At 33.2% G+C, this 20985-nt stretch overlaps 1 protein-coding gene across 1 annotated transcript in view; it reads right to left on the reverse strand.

Moving 5' to 3' along the window:
- Positions 1–371: 371 nt before the first annotated feature.
- Positions 372–20985, reverse strand: part of PIK3C3 (phosphatidylinositol 3-kinase catalytic subunit type 3) — a 179252-nt gene continuing 158638 nt past the window's right edge. Inside the window, exons 24-25 of the mRNA XM_031946013.1 lie at positions 19653–19778; positions 372–771 (exon numbers count right to left, since the gene is read on the reverse strand). Coding sequence (XP_031801873.1) covers positions 757–771; positions 19653–19778 — 141 coding nt within the window. The 3' untranslated portion in view covers positions 372–756. The remainder of the gene's footprint in view (positions 772–19652; positions 19779–20985) is intronic.

Genomic DNA, 20985 nt, shown 5'->3' on the forward strand with positions numbered 1-20985 from the left:
GACTTTAATGAAATCACAGAATGTATGTTTATATTTATACATAAAAATATTTCAAGGTCAATACTGAAAACTACTACAATATTGCCATTAGGTTAACCAGTTAAATTATTTTTTTCTCTTCTACTTTACATACTTACAACTTATCTGACCAATGATCTATATTTTCAAAATAGTTATTTATAAGTAGAAGGAAATGATTGTATTTTCCAAATGACAACATTTCCTGATGGGAGAGTCATTCATAAATTATGAAATACTAATTTTAGGTGCAAAATAAAATAAAAAATTTACCTTTTCCCGTTAAAGATGTACATTTTTCACCCCACCCAACCTCCAATCAAACAAAAATGAAACATAATCAATTCATCCCATAATTTGGAAGGTTTTAATGAAGTGAAGGTGGCAGTGGACCCTCCCAGGCCCTTACAACTAACAAGTTCTACATAGGCCACATAATTCCTTTGAAAGTTAACAATAGATTATAAACAGTGAAACTTATTTCTCTTATTAACAATGTGTACACTTGAAAATAAATATACAGAGTGTTTCAAGACAAAATCTTCTGCAATACTCAAAACAATGGTTTTCCAGGAAACTATATTCAAGCTCCTGACATTTCAGAGACCACAGTAACTCAAAGATGAAGTTTTCTTTTCCATCAGCTGTTATCCAAGTCTTCACATCCTCTACGTGTCTTCTAAGATAGTTTTCTTTTTTAATAAGTGAAATCTCTTGACATTTCAGCACAACTCATTTTCATTTTCTCCAGTACTAGAAAAAATTAAAAATAAACAAAATAAGAAAGTACTTAGTTTAAATGTTTACATACAATTATGACATGTGAATTTTAGAATTCTAAAACAAAAGGTTTAAGGAAGATGAGGTAATACACACATGCCTGAAAAGACTGCATTTAATACAGCATGTCAGCTGATTGGGTTAATTGGATTAATTTTAAGTGTCTAAGTTATGCTATGTGATAAATAATAGACTTTTTTTTTTTTTTTTTTTTTTTTTGCTAAATGTAGAAAGACATCTGCTTTGAACTAAAGCATTTGCTGGATTTCTCAGAGTTTTATCACTTAAATAAGGAAATTAAGGGAGAGGCCAGCCTTGATTTTCATGAGTTATCTTTTATATACCAAAGTGATACCTCAATATCTTTATTTATTGAACAAAAATGAAGTAGCAATGTATATGGAAAAGATCTGGGAGTTCTGTGCCCCTTTAAATTAGTCAAAAACTAATGAAAATTTGCAGGGGGAAGAATCAACATGTCACAAGAAGAACCAGCCTGTTACGGACCCTACCTCAATTTTCATTTCCTTGGAAAAACCTCTTTCTAACCATCACCTTCCTATGATGTTCTGAATTGAATTACTATATGGCTAGTATAACACATAACCAAGTAGTATTCAGCTAGGGGATAGAGTATGATCTGATAGCACCTTTTTTCCCTTTCATCCCAGAAACATGTTGCTGAGAAAAATGGACATACTGAAAAATAATCATTAAAGTTTTTACATCAGGGGCAGCTAGGTGGCATAGTGGATAGACCATTAGCCCTGAAGTCATGAGGACCCGAGTTCAAATCTAGACTCAGACACTTAACACTTCCTAGCTGTGCAATTCTGGGCAAGTCACTTCAGTCCAACTGCCTCAGGAAAAAAAAAAAAAAAAGATACTTACCAAAACTGCATATCAATCAAATCAATTAATCAATGTTACAAGCCTATGTATCAGAAATTGTACAAAATGCTTCGATTACAAATATAACGAAAGAAATAATCTCTACTCTTAAGGATATGTCATTCTAACAGAGAAGACAAATCTAAATATAGGTATATACTGAATAAACAGAAAAGAGAGTAAAAGCAGTTGGGGTCCAGAAGGTGGGCATCAGGAAAGACTTTATGACAAAAGTGCTGGTGAAATTGTATTTTGAAGGGGAAGGGATTCTAGAAGGCTGACAGGAGAAAGGAAAATAATTCTAGGCAAGGACAGTGGCCAGTACAAAGGTAGAGAGACTGGGAAATGGACTATTATGTATGAAGAACAGAAATGAGGCTGGTTGCATCAGAGATTGCAAGAGAAGGGGAGTTGAGTTCATTTGTTTTTCATTTAAATGTTCTACTCTTGATGATCCCATTTGAAGCTTTCTTGGCAAAGCCATTGGAATGGTTTGTCATTTTTTTCTCCAGCTCATTTACAAATGAGGAAATTTAGACAAACAGGGTTAAATCACTGCAGTATAATAATAGCTAATACTTATATAATACTTATATGCCAGGTATTATACTAAGTGCTTTACAATTATATTTTTTTGATCCCTCACAACAATCTCAGGAGAGAGTTGGTATTATTTTCATTTTAGAGGGGAGGAAACTGAGGCAAACAGAAGTTAAGTGACTTATTTAGAATCATATATCTGTGTTTAAGGTTAGATTTGAACTCAGGTCTTTATAATTCCAGACCTAGTACTCCAGGTACTATATCACCTAGCTGTCCTTTCAAAGGAGATGTGAGCTAACATTCCTGGAGAGGCTAGAACATGGTATTATCACAAGAGGACATTGTGAGGTGATTCTGGACAATCTTGTTTAGGGGGGTGAGATGGAAGCAATGGGGTTAAGTGACTTATCCAGGGTCACACAACTATTACTTATATGAGGCTGAATTTGAACTCAGATCTTGTGCTTTATCCACTGTATCACCTCACTTCCCTAATTCTGGAGAATCTTAACTTGTAAATATTGCATATACTGAGGGGGAGGGGGAGAGGGAGGGGGAGGAGAGAGAGAGAGAGAGAGAGAGAGAGAGAGAGAGAGAGAGAGAGAGAGAGAGAGAGAGAGAGAGAGAGAGAGAGAGAGAGAGAGAGAGAAAGAATGAGAAAGAGAGAATGAGAATTAATTTCATGGATATATTTGGTTAATTTTCTGATACACATTTTACATATATTTCCTTTCCAATAAAAACAGATTAGGGAAAAAAACAACAGAAAGAAAATAAATAAATACTTGGCAGTTTGAGAGTATTGCAAATTCAATGAGTCATTAATAATGTTGTAGCATGAATGCCAGAAATAAAAACTTCATTGTACTAAAAGAAATATGAAATACAGACTCAGGGAGGATTGCAACAGTCCCAATATACTACATTTGGTGGACTGCATTTAGTCTTACCCTTAGAGGGTTATGAGAACCAAATTATATAACATATAATATCTTAGCACACCTAAGAGTACCATGTAAATACTAGATATCATTATTATCTAAGGCAAAACTTCTTAAACTGTGGGTGTCATGACCCCATACAGTATCTCATAACTAAATGTGGAGTTGCAAAATTATAATTTATTATCAATAAATGTTTAATTTGAATATCTATTTTATATAACATATTCCCATATGAAAAGGGATCACGACGGAAAAAGTTTAAGAAGCCCTGGTCTAGGGTACTAATCTTTTTTTCCCCCTTCTTAATAGCTTTTTATTGACAAAACATATGCATGGGTAATTTTTCAATATTGACCCTTGCAAAAACTTCTCTTCCAACTTTTCCCTTCTTACCTTCACCTCCTCCCCTAGATGGCAGACAGTCCCATACAAGTTAAACATGTTAAAGTATATGTTAATATGTATACATATTTATACAGTTATCTTCTTGCACAAGAAAAATTGGATTTAGAAGAAGGTAAAAAATAACCTGCGGAAAAAAAACAAAAATGCAAGCAAACAACAGAAAGAGTGCAAATGCTATGTTGTGGTAGGATACTAATCTTAAGAAATATACAGGCATCTTTTGGGAATTTCTGCAGAAGAAAGTCTCCATCAGGTCTAGGTTGATTTAGATGGCTTCCTATATCTTCTAACACTGTCTACCCAACTAGAGAACTTCCAGAAAAAGCAACTAGGATGGTGAAGTGGCAAATCTTATGAAAAATATTTAAAAGAGTTGAGGAAACTTATCTTGAAAAAGAAGAAATGGGTAGAGAAACGGATGTCTTAAAATATTAGAAAGGCTATCATGTAGGATTAAACTGTTTAGTTTCAGAGAGCAAAACTAGGACAAGAGGGTAAAAAGGCTTTAAATTTTGCCCACATTTATCTAGTTTATGTCCATCTTTTTAGAAGAAAAAACTTCAAATCTTTTTCCAGTGAAAGGATTTTATTTGGAATTTTTTTTTAAATGAAAATTGCAGAACTTTATCAGAGAATGTATTTATATTTACCAGAAGTTGTAAAATCACTGTAGAATAATTTTAAATTATAATCCATTAAGAAAACAAAACCTTTAAAATATAATTTGGAACATTTTCTTGTCCATTAAATGTGAAGATGATACCATTAATTTAAAACCACTAATACATGTATTTTAGTATTTTTATATTGCGAATATAAGATATTCAATCACTACTATTTTTTTAAGTCTCCAAAAGTAATGGCTAATTTTGAGAAATTTAACAGGTGCTGAAGGTACTAAATATGTTAAATATTGCTTTGTTTTTATTAATGCTTTAACAACCAAATAAGAGAAAACCTGCTCAGACTTCACAGCATCAGCAACTCCTCCCTTCTCTTTTCTTCTACAATCTTCCTCTTCTCTCACTTGACCCTCCTAGCTGAAGGCCTCTATTCATATTTGACTAAAAGAAATAAGACCATTCACTGAGAGCTCCATTGTCAATTCTTGACAAAGGGATGGTATTTCCTTTCATTTTCTCCAAAAAGATTACTCCCTCTGTCTCTCTAGTTTTCAATTTTTCTCTGTTTACTAATTTTCTTACTGATGCCTACAAAAAGGTCCAGCTCTACTATCCTCAAAACAAAACATGCCTCCTCCCACTCCATAATCTTATTTATATCTCTTCATCTATTTGCAACTAAACTTCCTTAAAAAATCCATCTATAGTGGTATCTCCTCTTGTAAATTCTCTGCAATCTGGTTTCCAATTCAACTATTCAGTTGAAAGTGCTCTCTCCAAAGTTACCAATTTTCAATGATTTGCCAAATCTCAGCCTTTTCTTAATACCCATCCATCTAGACCTTGTACAGCCATTGGATGCTACTGATTATGCTCTCTTGGATACTCTCATGTCCAAGGTTTTTGTAGCATTGTTATTTTTTTAATTTTTTAAATTTCCTTCTAACAATTTGACTGTTTCTTCTTAATTTTCTTTGTAAGATATTCAATCACTACTTAGTCATTAACTATGGATATACTCCAAGGCTCTGTCTTGGGTCTTCTTTTAATTTCTCATTTGATTGCATTTCTATATTCAACCATTCTCCCTCCCCACATCCCATACCACAAATTGCCTATTGAAAATTTCCAGTGAGTATCCTGGAAATATTTCAAATTCATCATATGCAAAATGAACTCATTATTTTCTCAGAAAATCCAGAAAGCATTGTTCTAACTTCTCCTTTAATGTTGAGGGCACCATCATTTTTCCAGTGACCCAGGTTCATCACCTCAGCATTATTCTCTCCTCCTTAATTTCATATCAGTCAAGTAATAAATATTTATTAGATGACTAACGTAAGACAGACAATGTACCAAGTTCTGGGGATATAAAAAGAGGCAAACAGTTCCTGATCAAGGAATTTACAATCCAGTGCAGGAGAGAAAGAAGGAATTTGAATGAAGAGAGCCTTAAGCCATTATACAATAGGGGTAAGATGATGAGGACCTGGACTAAAGAAGAGGAAGTGTCAGGAGATAAGGGGGCATGTGAGAGAAACGTTACAAAAGTGAAATCAATAAGCCTGGGATGAGGGATAAGAGAATAAAGAATGATACTTAGGTTGGGAGGCTGGCAGGATGGTGTTACTCTCAAAAATAATTTGAGGAGATGAAGATTAGGGGAAAAGATCTGAGTTGTTTTTAAATTCTTAGTGGACAGCCAATTTGAGCTTCACAAGTGGCAGCTGGTGATATGTGACTGAAGATCAAGGGAGAGATTAGAGCAGGATTTAGAGCAGGTAAATATGAGAATAGTCAATACAGATATGGTAATTAAATCTATGGGAGCTGATGAGATCACCAAATGCAGTAGTAGTAAAGAGGGAGAAGAGAAAAGAGCCCAAGACAGTCATGTGGGAAACCTATGATTAGAGGGAGTGATATGAAGGATCCAACAAAAGAGACTAAGGAATGTTTTATATCAGTTGTCAAATCCTGGTATTTCTACCTCAACAACTATTTATCTGATCTCTTCTCTCTGTTCACACAGCTATCACCTCCTTTATTTCTCACTTAAACTACAGATTGTGGAAAGACTTGAATGCTGTTAAGAATTCTAGAGGATATTTCCCTAATCAAAACTACATCGTGATTTGTTAAAAACACTTCATTTTCTAATTTTGTACCCCACAGATTCAAAGTAGCAGTTCAGAAGGGAAGAATCAAAATAACAGAAAAGTTGTGTCAAGTGTGATGGGCAGAAGAAAAAAGAGAAATCAGGATTTTAAGTTTATGCGGCTCACTTGGTAAAGTTTTATAGAAAGGTATGAGAAATAATGATACAAATAGGAAATGATACAAATAACAAGAAATACCTGCAGATTTATGACCAGGGAAATAATATTTAGAAGCCAAATATGTTTTTAGTGGTGGCTGTTTTCAGAGGATCCAGATTCATATCTTGGCTCTGTTATTTACTAGCTATGTGATCTTGGTCAAGGCTCTTTACCTCTTTGAGAATGCTTTTTCCACATGACAAATGAGGAGATGGACTATATGATCACTAACTTTCTTTTCAGCTCTCCATCTATGATCCTGAACCTATGATTTCAAGGTATGGCACTAAACAAATCAAACAAAAATAAAAATGAATAAAATATCTTTTAAAAGCTCAATAAGGAACATAATATACATGTCTTTGATAATTTCTGTGGTAATCTTATCTAGTGGATGTAGTAAAACTTCCAAATATCTGAAGAAAATACCTAGAAAAATGAAATTTGTATTTTTCAGCAGCTGAGAAAACCCCTACTACTAAATTCACTTTCTAGCCTCTAACAGCTTTGATAAGAAGCATACACATGCATGCAACACTGAAATACAATAGATACTGTAACAATTGACCATTATAAAAACTGTAAACTAAGTAGGTGCAAGCCTCCTTAATGATTATCTTCAAGTATTTAAAAAAACTTCTTTTGAGGATATAAGAAAAATAAATGTTATGTGGATGGATAATAAACTGAAGGGTATTGTAGCTAAAAATTTCAGGGCATTCTGCTAACAGTGCTGTTCCAATAATCAACCAATCATATAGTCTTAACACATTTGTCATGTAACAAATGCCTGTTAAGAAAAAGGAAAAAAAAAAACATTATGGGTTAAATTACTGTTTTTTGCAGCAGTACCGATTAAGGACACTGAGAGAATATAATATGGGCAAAATGAAATTCAAGATTGGTTTTGGACAATGGGCAAAACAAATGATATTGCATATTCATGTAATATTAATTGATCCCAGTGACCCCCTCTATCCACCAACTTTTCCTGGCTATTTGTGTAGCTGATGGATATCTTTCTTGGACGGTCAGATGAAAGAGAAAGAAGAGAAACATTAAAATGTCATTTGTAAAAAAAAAAAAAAAAATCCAAGTGCATGTAAATCTTCTTGCTTGTACTTAAGAATATTAATGTGTAACAAACTGTAGTTTAGATCTATGCTAAAAAAAAAAAAAAAAATGCCAGTTCTAACTCAAATGGTTTATGGTAAACTAACTGCTAAATTATACAAAGGTGATTTTACAAAATCCTTTGGTGTTACCTGAATGTTTTTTTTCTTTTTTTTACATGCTGTTGGAAAAACAAAACAAAACAAAACAAAAAAAAAAAAATATCGACTATACAGACAACTGGCACAAAATAAAAGTGATATGAGAGGCTGTGGAATGAATTACTGATATTGGACCAACTTAAGTTTACAGCCAAGCTATTTCTGCATGGCCTTTGGACTCAGTGCTCTGTTCAATAAAATACTGCAAAATACTTGCTGCCTTTCATTCTATGTGATTCAAACCTGTGTGAAGTCCACAGGACTTTTGGTCCAAAGTAGTACTGGATTTTTTTCTTCATTGGGGTATCATTTTCAAATGTGAAGTGTATATGATCTTACCAGTTAAAGTGATGTGATATTTGTATAAGGAGTAAGCAATGTTTGAAACAATACAAATAAGGGATGGATTTGGGAAAATACTAAAAATAGATCCTACTGAAGGAATAAAAATATGCCTTTTCCACATGACAATTAACAGTAAATATTATTCACATTAGGAAAATTTAGGCTCCATGTTGACTCTAGATAGATCTTAAGTAAATAGAGCAAAAATAAAAGGGGGAAAGAGGTTACATTTGAGAAAGAAATAAATTATATATGGATACTATTTATAGAAATAGAAAGGCTTTCAGAAAGATCATTAATATATAATTTGCTTTGAAAAATTTAGGAAAAAGCTGCTAATCAGATATTTTGACAAAGCAAAAAAGAATCCAATTAAATAGTTATTTGAAACTTTAGGAAGTTATGTATCATACCAGAAACAGTGATATAAAGTATATATTGCACATACATATTCACATATTTTATATATATATATATATATTTTTTTTTTTACAATAGTATGTGTCACATCTAAAAGTCAAATGAAAGCAGCAAGGGATAGCAGCAAAATGTTAAATTGTGATTTTAATACCATCTGTGAAAAAGTACCTGCAAAAATTTTCACAAATTTGGTATTTCATACCTTCATGGAGTGATTTTGCTAGGAAAGGAATATGGCCTTATTGAAAGCAATAATAACTAAGTTATTATTAATAATAGCAATTTACATTTTTATAATGCCTTGCAGATTACAATGCAATTTTATAGTCGATTTTATTTTATTCTTACAAAATTATGTGAAATTGGTAATATAGCTGTTATTACCATTGCCCTACAAATGAGAAAAACTGAAACACAGAGAGAATGACTTGTTTATGGTTTCACAGATCAGAAGAGGTAGCAAGAGGACTGAAAGATGGTCCTTTGACTCTGAATTTTGTGCTTTCTACTGTTACCATGATAAGCTATATAATTCATGCTGTTGTTACTTCCTTCCTTACAAAATAATTTGATAGTATTTGATCTTTAGCATTACTATATAGCACAGGTTGCCAGTAGAGACTGTGAGCTAATGTTCAGATACAACCTACAGAAATATATTTTAAAGGCACTGTGAAAAACTGATAAATATCCGACAATCATAAATGAATAAGTGATTATATATTAAAGTTTTACTTTCAACATATAAGGGATTTCACAATCCATTCAGTTTAACTCATATTTAAGGAACTCTTCTATAAGAATAATCAACAAGCATTTAATAAAGTATTTACAATGTCCTAAGCGATGATGATAGTGACAAAAATCAAACACTCTCTGTCCTGAAATAGTTTGTTTTACATTCTATCAATACCCTTGCTTGAAGATTTTCACTGAGTTCTCCAATTGAAAAATGGTCAAAGGATATGAACAGACAATTCTCAGATGAAGAAATTGAAACTATTTCTAGTCATATGAAAAGATGCTCCAAGTCATTATTAATCAGAGAAATGCAAATTAAGACAACTCTAAGATACCACCACACACCTGTCAGATTGGCTAAGATGACAGGAAAAAATAATGATGATTGTTGGAGGGGATGCGGGAAAACTGGGACACTGATGCATTGTTGGTGGAGTTGTGAATGAATCCAACCATTCTGGAGAGTAGTTTGGAACTATGCTCAAAAAGTTATCAAACTGTGCATACCCTTTGATCCAGCAGTGTTACTACTGGGCTTATATCCCAAAGAGATTATAAAGAAGGGAAAGGGACCTGTATGTGCACGAATGTTTGTGGCAGCCCTTTTTGTAGTGGCTAGAAACTGGAAACTGAATGGATGTCCATCAGTTGGAGAATGGCTGAATAAATTGTGGTATATGAATATTATGGAATATTATTGTTCTGTAAGAAATGACCAACAGGATGATTTCAGAAAGGCCTGGAGAGACTTACACGAACTGATGCTGAGTGAAATGAGCAGGACCAGGAGATCATTATATACTTCAACAACAATACTATATGATGACCAGTTCTGATGGACCTGGCCATCCTCAGCAACGAGATCAACCAAATCATTTCCAATGGAGCAGTAATGAATTGAACCAGCTATGCCCAGAGAAAGAACTCTGGGTGATGACTAAAAACCATTACATTGAACTCCCAATCCCTATATTTATGCCTACCTGCATTTTTTATTTCCTTCACAAGCTAACTGTACAATATTTCAGAGTCTGATTCTTTTTGTACAGCAAAATAACGATTTGGTCATGTATACTTATTGTGTATCTAATTTATATTTTAATATATTTAACATCTACTGGTCATCCTGCCATCTGGGGGAGGGAGTGGGGAGGTAAGAGGTGAAAAATTGGAACAAGAGGTTTGGCAATTGTTAATGCTGTAAAATTACCCATGCATATAACCTGTAAATAAAAGGCTATTAAATAAATTTAAAAAAAAAAAAAAAAAAAGATGATTTTCACTGAGGAGACATAGTACTTTTTGAGAAAGCTCAGTTCACTTTGAGAAATATCTAATTCATATGATTTTTTTTTCCTTATATATGACTCTTTGCAACCTCCACTCATCATTTCTAGTTTTTCCCCGTAGAGTCAAGAATCATTCTTCCTATAGCTATCAAGTTTTCCCTAAGCCATCTCTTTTTTTAAGGTAAAACATCTCCAGATCCTTCAACATTTTTAATAAAATATGATACTCCCCTGTCCTAGTTTCTCTTCTTTAAATGTTCTTTAATTTGTCAATATCCTTATCAAAAATGTCCAGAACTGTTTGACTAGGGCAGGGGTGAGAAACCCTTTTTCTGCCAAGGATCATTTGCATATTTATAACACCACTGGAGGGACAGCCAACAAAACTGAAGAATTCAAGCAACGAGAGGTTGTCGTCGTCTTGCTTCGTTTGGCAGGGCCAGAGCAAATAATTTTGCAGGCTTTATACAGCCCGTGACCTGGACATTCCTTTCCTCTGGACTAGCGCAACATTGTACTGGATATCATATTCATTTCTCTTACAACTGATTTCCTGGACTTCTTATTCTGTAGAAACTCATTACTCTGTAAGATGAAATCAACTCTTCACTTCTTTTCAATACATCCTGCCCCTGGGGTCAATCCTTCATTCTGACGGGACAGAGTAAAGGTGGAAATAAAGGCACCTTTATTGATACTCCATCATATAAGGAGGGCTTTCTAGGAATTCACTCCATCATTTCCAATTCAGCTACTTTCTCAGACTTCATGATCTTCAGAAACGTATTTTGCAAGATGAAATCAATTCTGAAACTTTCACCTTTATCATGCTCTTTTACCTTCCCTATACCTTGCAAACTTACTCCTTCTAATAATGGTCAGAGGAGAAAAAGAATATAGGAAAAACAGCAAAAAAAAAAAAGACTGTCAAAAATCAGAAGATATTGATTAATTTCTAATTTCAGGACTAATGACTCACCTAGAGTCTGTCCTCTAAGAGCAGTCAGAAAACTATTGTTTCCCTAGGACCAAGTTCTAGGTTATGCAATTTCAAGGCCTACAAACTTAAACAAGAACATTTTACAAATGTTAACCCAAGTAGTAACTATATGCACACATTTAATAAGGTGGAAATCTACACCTTTAACACGTAGATTTGTTGCTAAGTAACTAAATATGCCATTTAGTTCTCCACTTTACTTAGTGCATTGCTTGGTGTAAGAAAACAAGATCTTTCAAAATTTCAATCTAACAAAATCTTTCAAGCCTTTAGGAAGTATTTTGGGAATAAATCTTTTTTAAAGTTACAGAATTTGAGAATTGGAAGAGACTTCTCACAGCAGCCACCTAATTCAATTCATATAAGAAAAGAATCTCCATTAAGCAATAAGTGGTTATCCAGTCTCTGCCTGAAAGATGTCAAAGAAGGGAGGCCTTAGTACCTTTCAAAATAGACCATTTTTGAACAGCTCCAATTATTAGAAGCTTTATCCTAATATCAAGTCTAAATTTGTCTCTTTGCAACTTCCATTCACTGAACCTGTTTATTTCTGTCTTCTGGAAGACAAATAGAAAAAAAACCTAATACCTTTTCCTTAAGACAGCCTTTCAACTACTTAAAATTAGTTGTCATGTCCCTTCTAAGTCTTTTCTAGTCAATAATATAATTAGATTGATTGCACTGACTGACTGAATAAGTTGGGCTCAAATAGTAGTTGTTAATGACTCAATGTCACCTTGGCAAGAAGTGTCCAGAAATTTACATACAAGTTGGATAATTTTTACTGATGTACTGGATAAAATCATTTATAGAACACTCATTAAGTCTGTGAGCGACACTTTGCTGGGAAGGATAGTCAACACATTACATGATACAGTTTAAGAAAATCTTAACAGGTTAGAACATTGAGAAGGATTTGAGAAAATAACAATACATGATTACTTATGAAGCTATTTCAATTTTTTTTGTAAGAGTGTATGTGTATTTCTATATGTTAAACTGATTAGTAAGTTATCTGTGCACATTGGTTAGACCTTTTAGGCAAATAGCAGTTTTTCTTGTCACTGAAATTGTTTCCATTTGTGTCTAAAGAGTTTCATTCTTGAGCATCTTCTCTCTTTACTGAGCCTATCCTGTGGCACTTTTGTTCACTAGATCATACCTGTCTTTCTTCTCAACTCTTGAAATCTTCTTTCAAAAAATATCTAAGTTCATGTCAGATTATGCTGAGATTTTCTTTCCATTTTTATTACAAAACTCCAGAAGCTATTAGTCACTTCCCTCCAATGTGTTCATCATTTCTACTTTGATTACCAGTTTCCAATACTAAAAATCAAATAAAAAACAGAATTTCGGCTTGTTGATTACTCTGACTTTTGAAAGATGAAATCATCACTAAAGTAAATCACGAAATTATAAGTTGCTCTGCTTTTTGTCAAACAAGGGAGCACAAGCAGATGTCTGCAGTTAGTAATCAAAAATTATATATTATGTTTACAGTGGAATACATTGCTTTTAAAAGTCTTGTTTTGATGAACTGTCAGCTTGTCTCTTTAAATTAATCTGAGTCAAATTAAAATAATCCATCATTAAATATCCACTGACTGACTGATGCTATTACATTCATAATATTAAGAAGGTTTTTTTAAATGATTTTAAGGGTCTTAAAAACTTCTCTTTCTCTTATAGCTACAGGTATGGTATATTAAAATAGGCAAAAGGAAATTGAGGAAGCATATGCATATTAGCATGACTACCAAAATAGATGGCCAACATCAAAATTTGAGAGTATATGATTTATTAGTATCATTGCTTAGCAAATATATTAACTAAATGTAAGACTGATAGTGTGGTAGTCATCAAAGAAAAATGAACTTCCTTTCAGGAGATTAGTCAAAAACCAACTACTGTCACATATCATAGTGGATTAAGATTAATATGCAGCTAAGATCCTATTTAGCATTTCTGAGCTACAGGATCTAAGCAAGGTTTTACTAAATTTAATATCTTCATGTTATAGCCATATTAATTCCTATTTTTAAATGCACACTCCTATAGACAAAATGAAAATGAAAAAGGAAGTTGTAATATAATAGATTTCTTTTTTTCCCATGTGTATCTTTTTTGAGAATATATTTACCACTAAGGCTGTGTTTACTATGGCACAAAGAACTAAGCTTTAATGTAGGGAAGCTGATCAATTGAGACAGCTGAATTGCATACATTCAATTCAATTTTAATCAAAATTTACTAGTTAAGCACCTGACACAAAGTGTTGTATGTGAAAGTAAGGATAAAAAGATGAACTATAATAGTCTCAGACTAAAAAAACCTTACATTTTAGCAGGCAAGAAATAAGTGGTGTGCAAATAAAAACAACACAAGATGGATTGTCTAAGTGTCTCATCATCAGAGCAACTTACAAGACATTAGGAGACAATGAAAATTTTTAGTTGGGGTTAGGGATGAAGAATCAGGGAAAAAATGATGGAATAGGTGGCACCTGATCTGCATCTTATAGGGAAGAAAACAAACTGAACAAAAAGAAATGAAAGAAACAGTTCCTAGTATAGGAGGCAGTATATAAAAGCTAAGGAAAGTGAGGATAATACAAATTGAACTTAAAGAAAGGTAGGTAAGCCAATTTTGCCGAAAGATAATGTTAAAAGGTGAATTATGAAACCAGTCCTGAAAAGCAGGATAAAACAAAATTGCAGAGGGTCTTGGCTAAGGTTAAAGAAAACACATGCATATACACACAATTTGTTTGTTTTGTTTAAAGGTACATTGGGAAAAAAAAACCAATAAAAGAACAGATGAGTTCCAAGTAAATAGGAATGTGATAACAGATGACAAAGAAAACTATTTTAACCTTATTTTCCTTCTGATTTAAAAATATATATATATACCAAGCAAAGCACTGCTGTATGAGAAAGGACAGAACAAAAATGGCTAAAAGGGAGTTAAATCTACTGGTTATCCTGCCATCTGGGGGAGGGGGTGGAGGGTAAGAGGTGAAAAATTGGAATAAGAGGTTTGGCAATTGTTAATGCTGTAAAGTTACCCATGCATATAACCTGTAAATAAAAGGCTATTAAATAAAAATTAAAAAAATAAAAATAAAAGGGAGTTAAAATCCAAGATAAGAAGGTAGCCAAAAAAACAAACAAACAAACAAAAAAAAACCACCTAACTTGCCTTGATAAATTCATGCTCATGTGAACTGAAATCCAAGTTATTTAAGAAATTAGAAATTGGGACTGACTGCCAAGTAGTTAGATACTGAAGAATGAATTTAGTATTAGAGGACTGCAGAAAGAGAATGATGCTTTTCCCAACTAGCTATATATATATATATATATATATGAAAGAGAATAAAAGTACATATTAGAAATTTGATTTCCAATTACTGGCAAGATTTTGCGAAGTATTATTAAAGAGCATAGTAATATCTCAAAATAAAAATGGTGATCACAAAGAAGTAACTGGGCTTCATCAATTATGAGTCATGAGACAACTTTTATTTCCATTTCTGGAAGGATTGGGAAACTGGTAGATCAGGGAAATACCACAGATAAAACTCATCTAGATTTTAGCAAAGCAATCTGATTCAGTTTTCCATATTATTCTTGTGGATAAGATGGAGTGATATAGGGAATACAAAAAAATTAGAAGATTTCATAACTAGTTGAATGGCAGGGTGTCTACAATAGCATAAAGATACAATGTCTACTTGGAAGGAGGTCGTTAGTGGCATGCCCAGGGCATATGTTTAACATTTTTATCCCCTGACTAAAGACACAGATGGATTGCTTATAATTTTTGTAGATGATTAAAAAGTAGTGTCTGCTAACATGCTGGAGACAAAAATCAAGATCTGAAAAAGGAGAGACTAGAATATTAGGAACCTATTTCTTTCATTTTTCTTTTTGTTCAGGTTGTTTCCTTCTCTGTAAGACTGCTCAATTGCAACCTCTTCCACAAATTTTTTCCTGATTCAATTCTCATCCCAACTAAAAGTTTTCATTCTGTCTTCTAATTTCTTGCAAGCTATTCTGATGATGTGACCTTTAGACAACTAATGATTTACTAATAATCTTACAATTTATGTTCGCTTAAAGGGAGATCAAAAACAACAAATGTTGTAGATGCTCTCTCTACTTCATAATACTGTAATGTATGAGTGAAAACCTAGATGAGGGGATGAGATTTTCATGAAATGGGAAAACAGTAAGGACACCAGTCTCACTAGAACAGGGGATTTTATTTATAGTCTCTATCACAATATTTTGCATATAAATTAATATTTGCTCAACTGAATTAAATTGTGTAGAAGATAAGAATGGGTAAATACAGTAGAACTATAACAAATCTAAATGATTAATTAAGAAACTTGTAATGGAAATAATTAAGTTTAAATAATGTAATAATTTAAATAATTAAGATTAAATAAATCGATTAATTAATAAACATTTACTATGTATCAATTATGTCCCACAGACAGTGTTGGATATAAAACCAGAAAAATAAATGGTTCCTGACCTCAAGGAACTTATTAAAGGAGACATGTTACATATATCCAAATATAAATAGAGATATAAGGGTAGGTAAGGTAACAACCTTAGGAACCTAAAGGAAATCAAGAAATTCTTCATGTAGAAGGTAGAGTATGAACTATTACCTGAGAACCCAGTTGGTAAGGTTGTATAACTTACTCCAATTCCATTCAACAACACCTGAATAAGGAAGGAGGAGGTGAATGGTGCGTATAATCAAGAACTGGAATTAAGCAAGGGATGAACATCAAGAGGAAGGGAGCAAAGGACTTGAGAATAGAGGATAGCATGGTATTACACTATTTAATTAACATGTCCAAGTTGGGAAATGAAATAAATGAAGGTAGAGCAAGATTAATAACCTAGAAAAGTCCTGAGGAGTGAAGGGACTAGAGGTCTTAGTGAGCATGAAAGAAGGTTTAGAATGAGTAATGTATAGGGACTGTAAGATGGAAAGGAAGTTATACTTCATTAAAAGAATTAGAATTATTTGATTGTGGAAATGGAAAAAAAAAACTGTGAAAAATAGCAACATGATACACGTGACCATTCCTATGAGTAGGTGAGATAGAACCAAGGAATAAATGGTAAGAGTTAAGTAAGTTGAGCAACTAGAAATTAAGGATGCTTGGAAGAACATATGCAGATGTTCCCTAGTACAAGGACAGGAATTTTGGTAAAGGGGAAGACTATAAATAATATACTGAACTTCTTGAGAAAGTATGGTAGGTAATAGTTACAAAGATCTTATAGAGTGATAAATGTGGACAAAGGGAATCTCAAAAGGTAATATTAATAGTAGAATTGATAAAATAGTGATGATACTAATGATATCTGGAGATAGTTTATTATCTAGTAGCAGTATAGTGGCTGAATCAAAGAGGATAATGACTAAAGACAATTAAGACCAATTATGAGGCTATTGTAATCTTCTACACATGAAATACATACTTCTACACAAGTGTAGCTGTATGTACAGAGAAAAGAACTAATATGTCTAAGTGACATTGTGAAGAAATGAGTGATGCTCTTGAAGTGTAATACTTAAAATGACAAGAAATGCTAATTTAAGCTATGGATACCTATTATTCATCACTACCTTTCAACTAATTCTATTAATGACTATTCTCTCTCTCTTTTTTTTTTATTAATGACTATTCTCAATGGGAATTAATCTCTGATTTTATAATAGAAGTCAAACATGAAAGGTTTCCTTAATAGAAAGTGGCACTTTAAACCTAATCTTGCTAATAAGAATCTATTTCATAAAAGTAAAGGATATTGCACCATGAAAACAAATACACACAACTTACATAAATAATTTACTAATACTGTTGAACAAATTTCTGAAAGTCAGTTAATTTTTGATTATTCCAGGGTTTTGTAACCAGGGGGTTGATTTTTTTTAACATTCCATCTTACTGTTTTAACTTCTTCATCTGGATTATCCATTCCATTTTTCTTTCTTAATTCTTCACCTTCTATAGATTCCTTATAGTATGCCAAGAAAAAGATACTTCTCAGCTCATGACATGAAATGTTCTTATTTCACCAACCTTACTTGTCACCCTTCTACTTTGAAGAAAAAAAAAGTTTCATAAACTTTGACTTCTAGATATTAATAAGCCTTTTATCAGTTTTCTAAGACTTTCACTGCAAAAAAACAGTGAAAAATCTTTCCTTTAGGCCACAAAGTTGATAAGGATCAATGACAACAAAAAATATATATATTGTCTCAGTTTTCAACATAACTTTTCTAGTTTCTAAACAAAAAAAAAAAAGGTTTTGAAAGCTTCTAAAAGATACATTTCTTCACGTTTCAGTGTTTTGGGGGATGATTATAAAATTTTTTGAGGTAGGGATGGAGCTTCCAATAAATAACCATACAGTACCCAAACTCATGGTATCACATGGCCCTGGGTTTAATTGCTGTTCAAAGCTGGGGATAACAAATGTTCTGGGGCCAGGATTTCCTCTGACACTGGTCACCCAAGGTTGAGCTATCTGCACTTTATTTTCATTACTCTTTTACATCAAAAATGGTATTTTTTGCATCTCAATGTAAAAGGTAGAAATAATTACCACTGCTTACTTCCATGCTATGCTACAGATGGCTTGGCTAGTATAAAACAAGAAAGTGCAAACCATCAGTGGTAATAAGTGTTCAGAGCAGCTAAACTACTCAGTGAATAGAACAGTGAGCCTAAATTTAGGAAGAACTGGTTTTAAATCTAGCCTCAGACACTTACTAGCTGTGTGACCCTGGCAAGTCACTTAACCTTAACCTTAACCTCTGTTTGAGGTTAATCCACTAGGGAAGGAAATGGCAAACCACTTTAGCATCATTGCCAAAAAAATTCAATGAACAGTACTGGCATGCAATGATCCATGAGATCATGTAGAGTGTGACATTGCTGAATAAGTTTTCATTCCTTCAGTGAAATATTTACTTAACCTGTGTGTTTGTGTGTGTGTGTGTGTGTGTGTGTGTGTGTGTGTGTATTGATGTGTAAGATGTTAGAAAGGACTTATAATAAAAATAGCTAGCATTTCTATAGCACCTACTATGTACCAGGCATTATGTAAAGTGCTTTACAAATAGTTTCTCATCTGATTTTCACAACAACCCTGAGAAGTAGTTACTATTATTACTCCCATTTTGCAGATGAGAAAACTGAGGCAAACAGAGATTAAATGATTTGCCAAGACTACCCAGTTATGGACTGGGGCTAGATTTGTACTCAGGCTTTGTGACTTCAGGCATATCACTCTGTGCACTATGATACCACTTCGCTGCCTCAGGAAGAGAGAAAGGACAAAGAACTGAACAAAATTGCAACATAGTGCCATAGCTAATTGAGGACTGATCTTGAAATCAGAAGACCTCTGTTAAAACCATACCACTGACACATAGTAACTATGTGACCATGTACAAGATACCATGTCCCAGGTAACTCTAAGACTAAGTTACAAGCAGTATCAATGAGGACAATTTTTTTTAAAATTAAAAATGTACAAGTCTTTAGGAGAAACTGTTTAGGGAGAAAGGGCACATATTTCTTAGATTCCTTTGTCTTTCCCAATCATTTCTACAAAAGCCACATTTGAAACAAGATGCAGTTTTATGTGGAGGGATTATCACCAAAAAAGCCTGTTAGTCTCTAAATTACTTTTTAATTGTGATAGACAGATAGAGACCACCATAAATTGTGTGTAAGTTGTGGTAACTTTTCAATTCTTTAGATTCCCAACTTTTCTAGCACCACATACACCCTGGGCACTGATGCATGGTTCCACACTGAAATCAAGCTCATTATATTCATCACTGAAAATAAGAAGCATGGATTGTATCAGCAATAATGGTAGTTCAGGAGGATGGGGCACTGTAAGAAATAGCTGATGTTAAAAGAACAATGTAGTTTAATGGAAGAAAGCAGGATTAGTCCAAGCCTATGAAGTGGAAAGTAGTGAGATAATTAACTATATCCTTGAATGACAAACATACCTGAGCAAACTTGTGGATCTGTTCCACCACTGCAGCAAAAAGAGCATGGACACTTTCATCAATCAGACTCTGCATATAATGCACTGCTTCTTCATCAGACAAGTCTAAACGGAACTTATCTTGCACCTAGAAAAAAGTTTGATGGCATCTTATATGATGAAAAACACAGATTTCTCTAACAAAAGAATCAAACCAATGAAGGTATTGTTATACTATATAGCAAATTATTTCCACTAAAGAGTTATGATTCGAGGCAGCTAGGTGGAACAGTGGTTAGAGCACCAGCCCTGAAGTCATGAAGACCTGAGTTCAAATCTGGTTTCAGACAGTTAACATTTCCTAGCTGTGTGACCCTGGGCAAGTCACTTAACTCCAACTGCCTCCTCAGGGAAAAAAAAAATTTTAAATTAAAAAAAAAAAAGTTATGACCCATAACTTACAATATTCAATTCTGAATGCAGTATAAGAGTATTTCTTTGAATAAAGACATTATAGGATAATGCTGTACACACACACACACACACACACACACACACACACATCTTTCTATAATGTAAATAATTAAAAAGTTTTATGCTTAGGACAAAATATTTACATAAAAAAGTTAATAAAAATAAAATTCTGTTAGGCCCTTCTACCTTAAAAGTAAAGCAGATTAAATTAGTTCTTTGCAATACATATTTAAGGATTTATAATTTAAAAAAAAAAAAAAAAACCAGAACCACCATGTAAAAAGAATTGCAAGTTGTTGATTATATTTGTTCATGTTCCCCTTCCTTTTCTGATGTTTTATTATGAAACTGTTACAAGAGTAGGAAATAATACAAATGTCTGGTTCTTGGTCTTCAAGAAACTTCAGAGATTATGCATGAATATATTTACAGCAGCAGTTTTTGTTATTGCAAAGAATTTGAAACAAAGTGGGTTCTCATCAACTAGGGAAAGTAGTTGAACAAATTGAGGAAATTTGACAAAGGAATGAATACTCAGAATAAAAAGTAGGATAAGAGGATGACATCAAGGACCTGGATGATTGGGATGATGGTGGTGTTCTCAACAGTAATAGAAAAATTTATAAAGGAGAGGGTTTAGGGAGGAAAAAAAAATGAGTTCTGCTTTGGATATGTTTAAGATGGCAAAAGAATATTCAGTTTAAGATGCTGAAAAGGAGGTGGTAATTGTGATTTTTAGCTCAGGAGAAACAAGGGACATACATGGAAATCTGGGAACCATCTGCCTAGAGATACTGATTCTATAGACATTATAGGATAATGTTGTACGTGTACACACACACACACACACACACACCCCTTTCTATAATTGTAAATAATTA

The sequence above is a fragment of the Sarcophilus harrisii genome, chromosome 1, assembly GCF_902635505.1.
Source record: "Sarcophilus harrisii chromosome 1, mSarHar1.11, whole genome shotgun sequence".
NCBI classification, from domain to species: domain Eukaryota; kingdom Metazoa; phylum Chordata; class Mammalia; order Dasyuromorphia; family Dasyuridae; genus Sarcophilus; species Sarcophilus harrisii.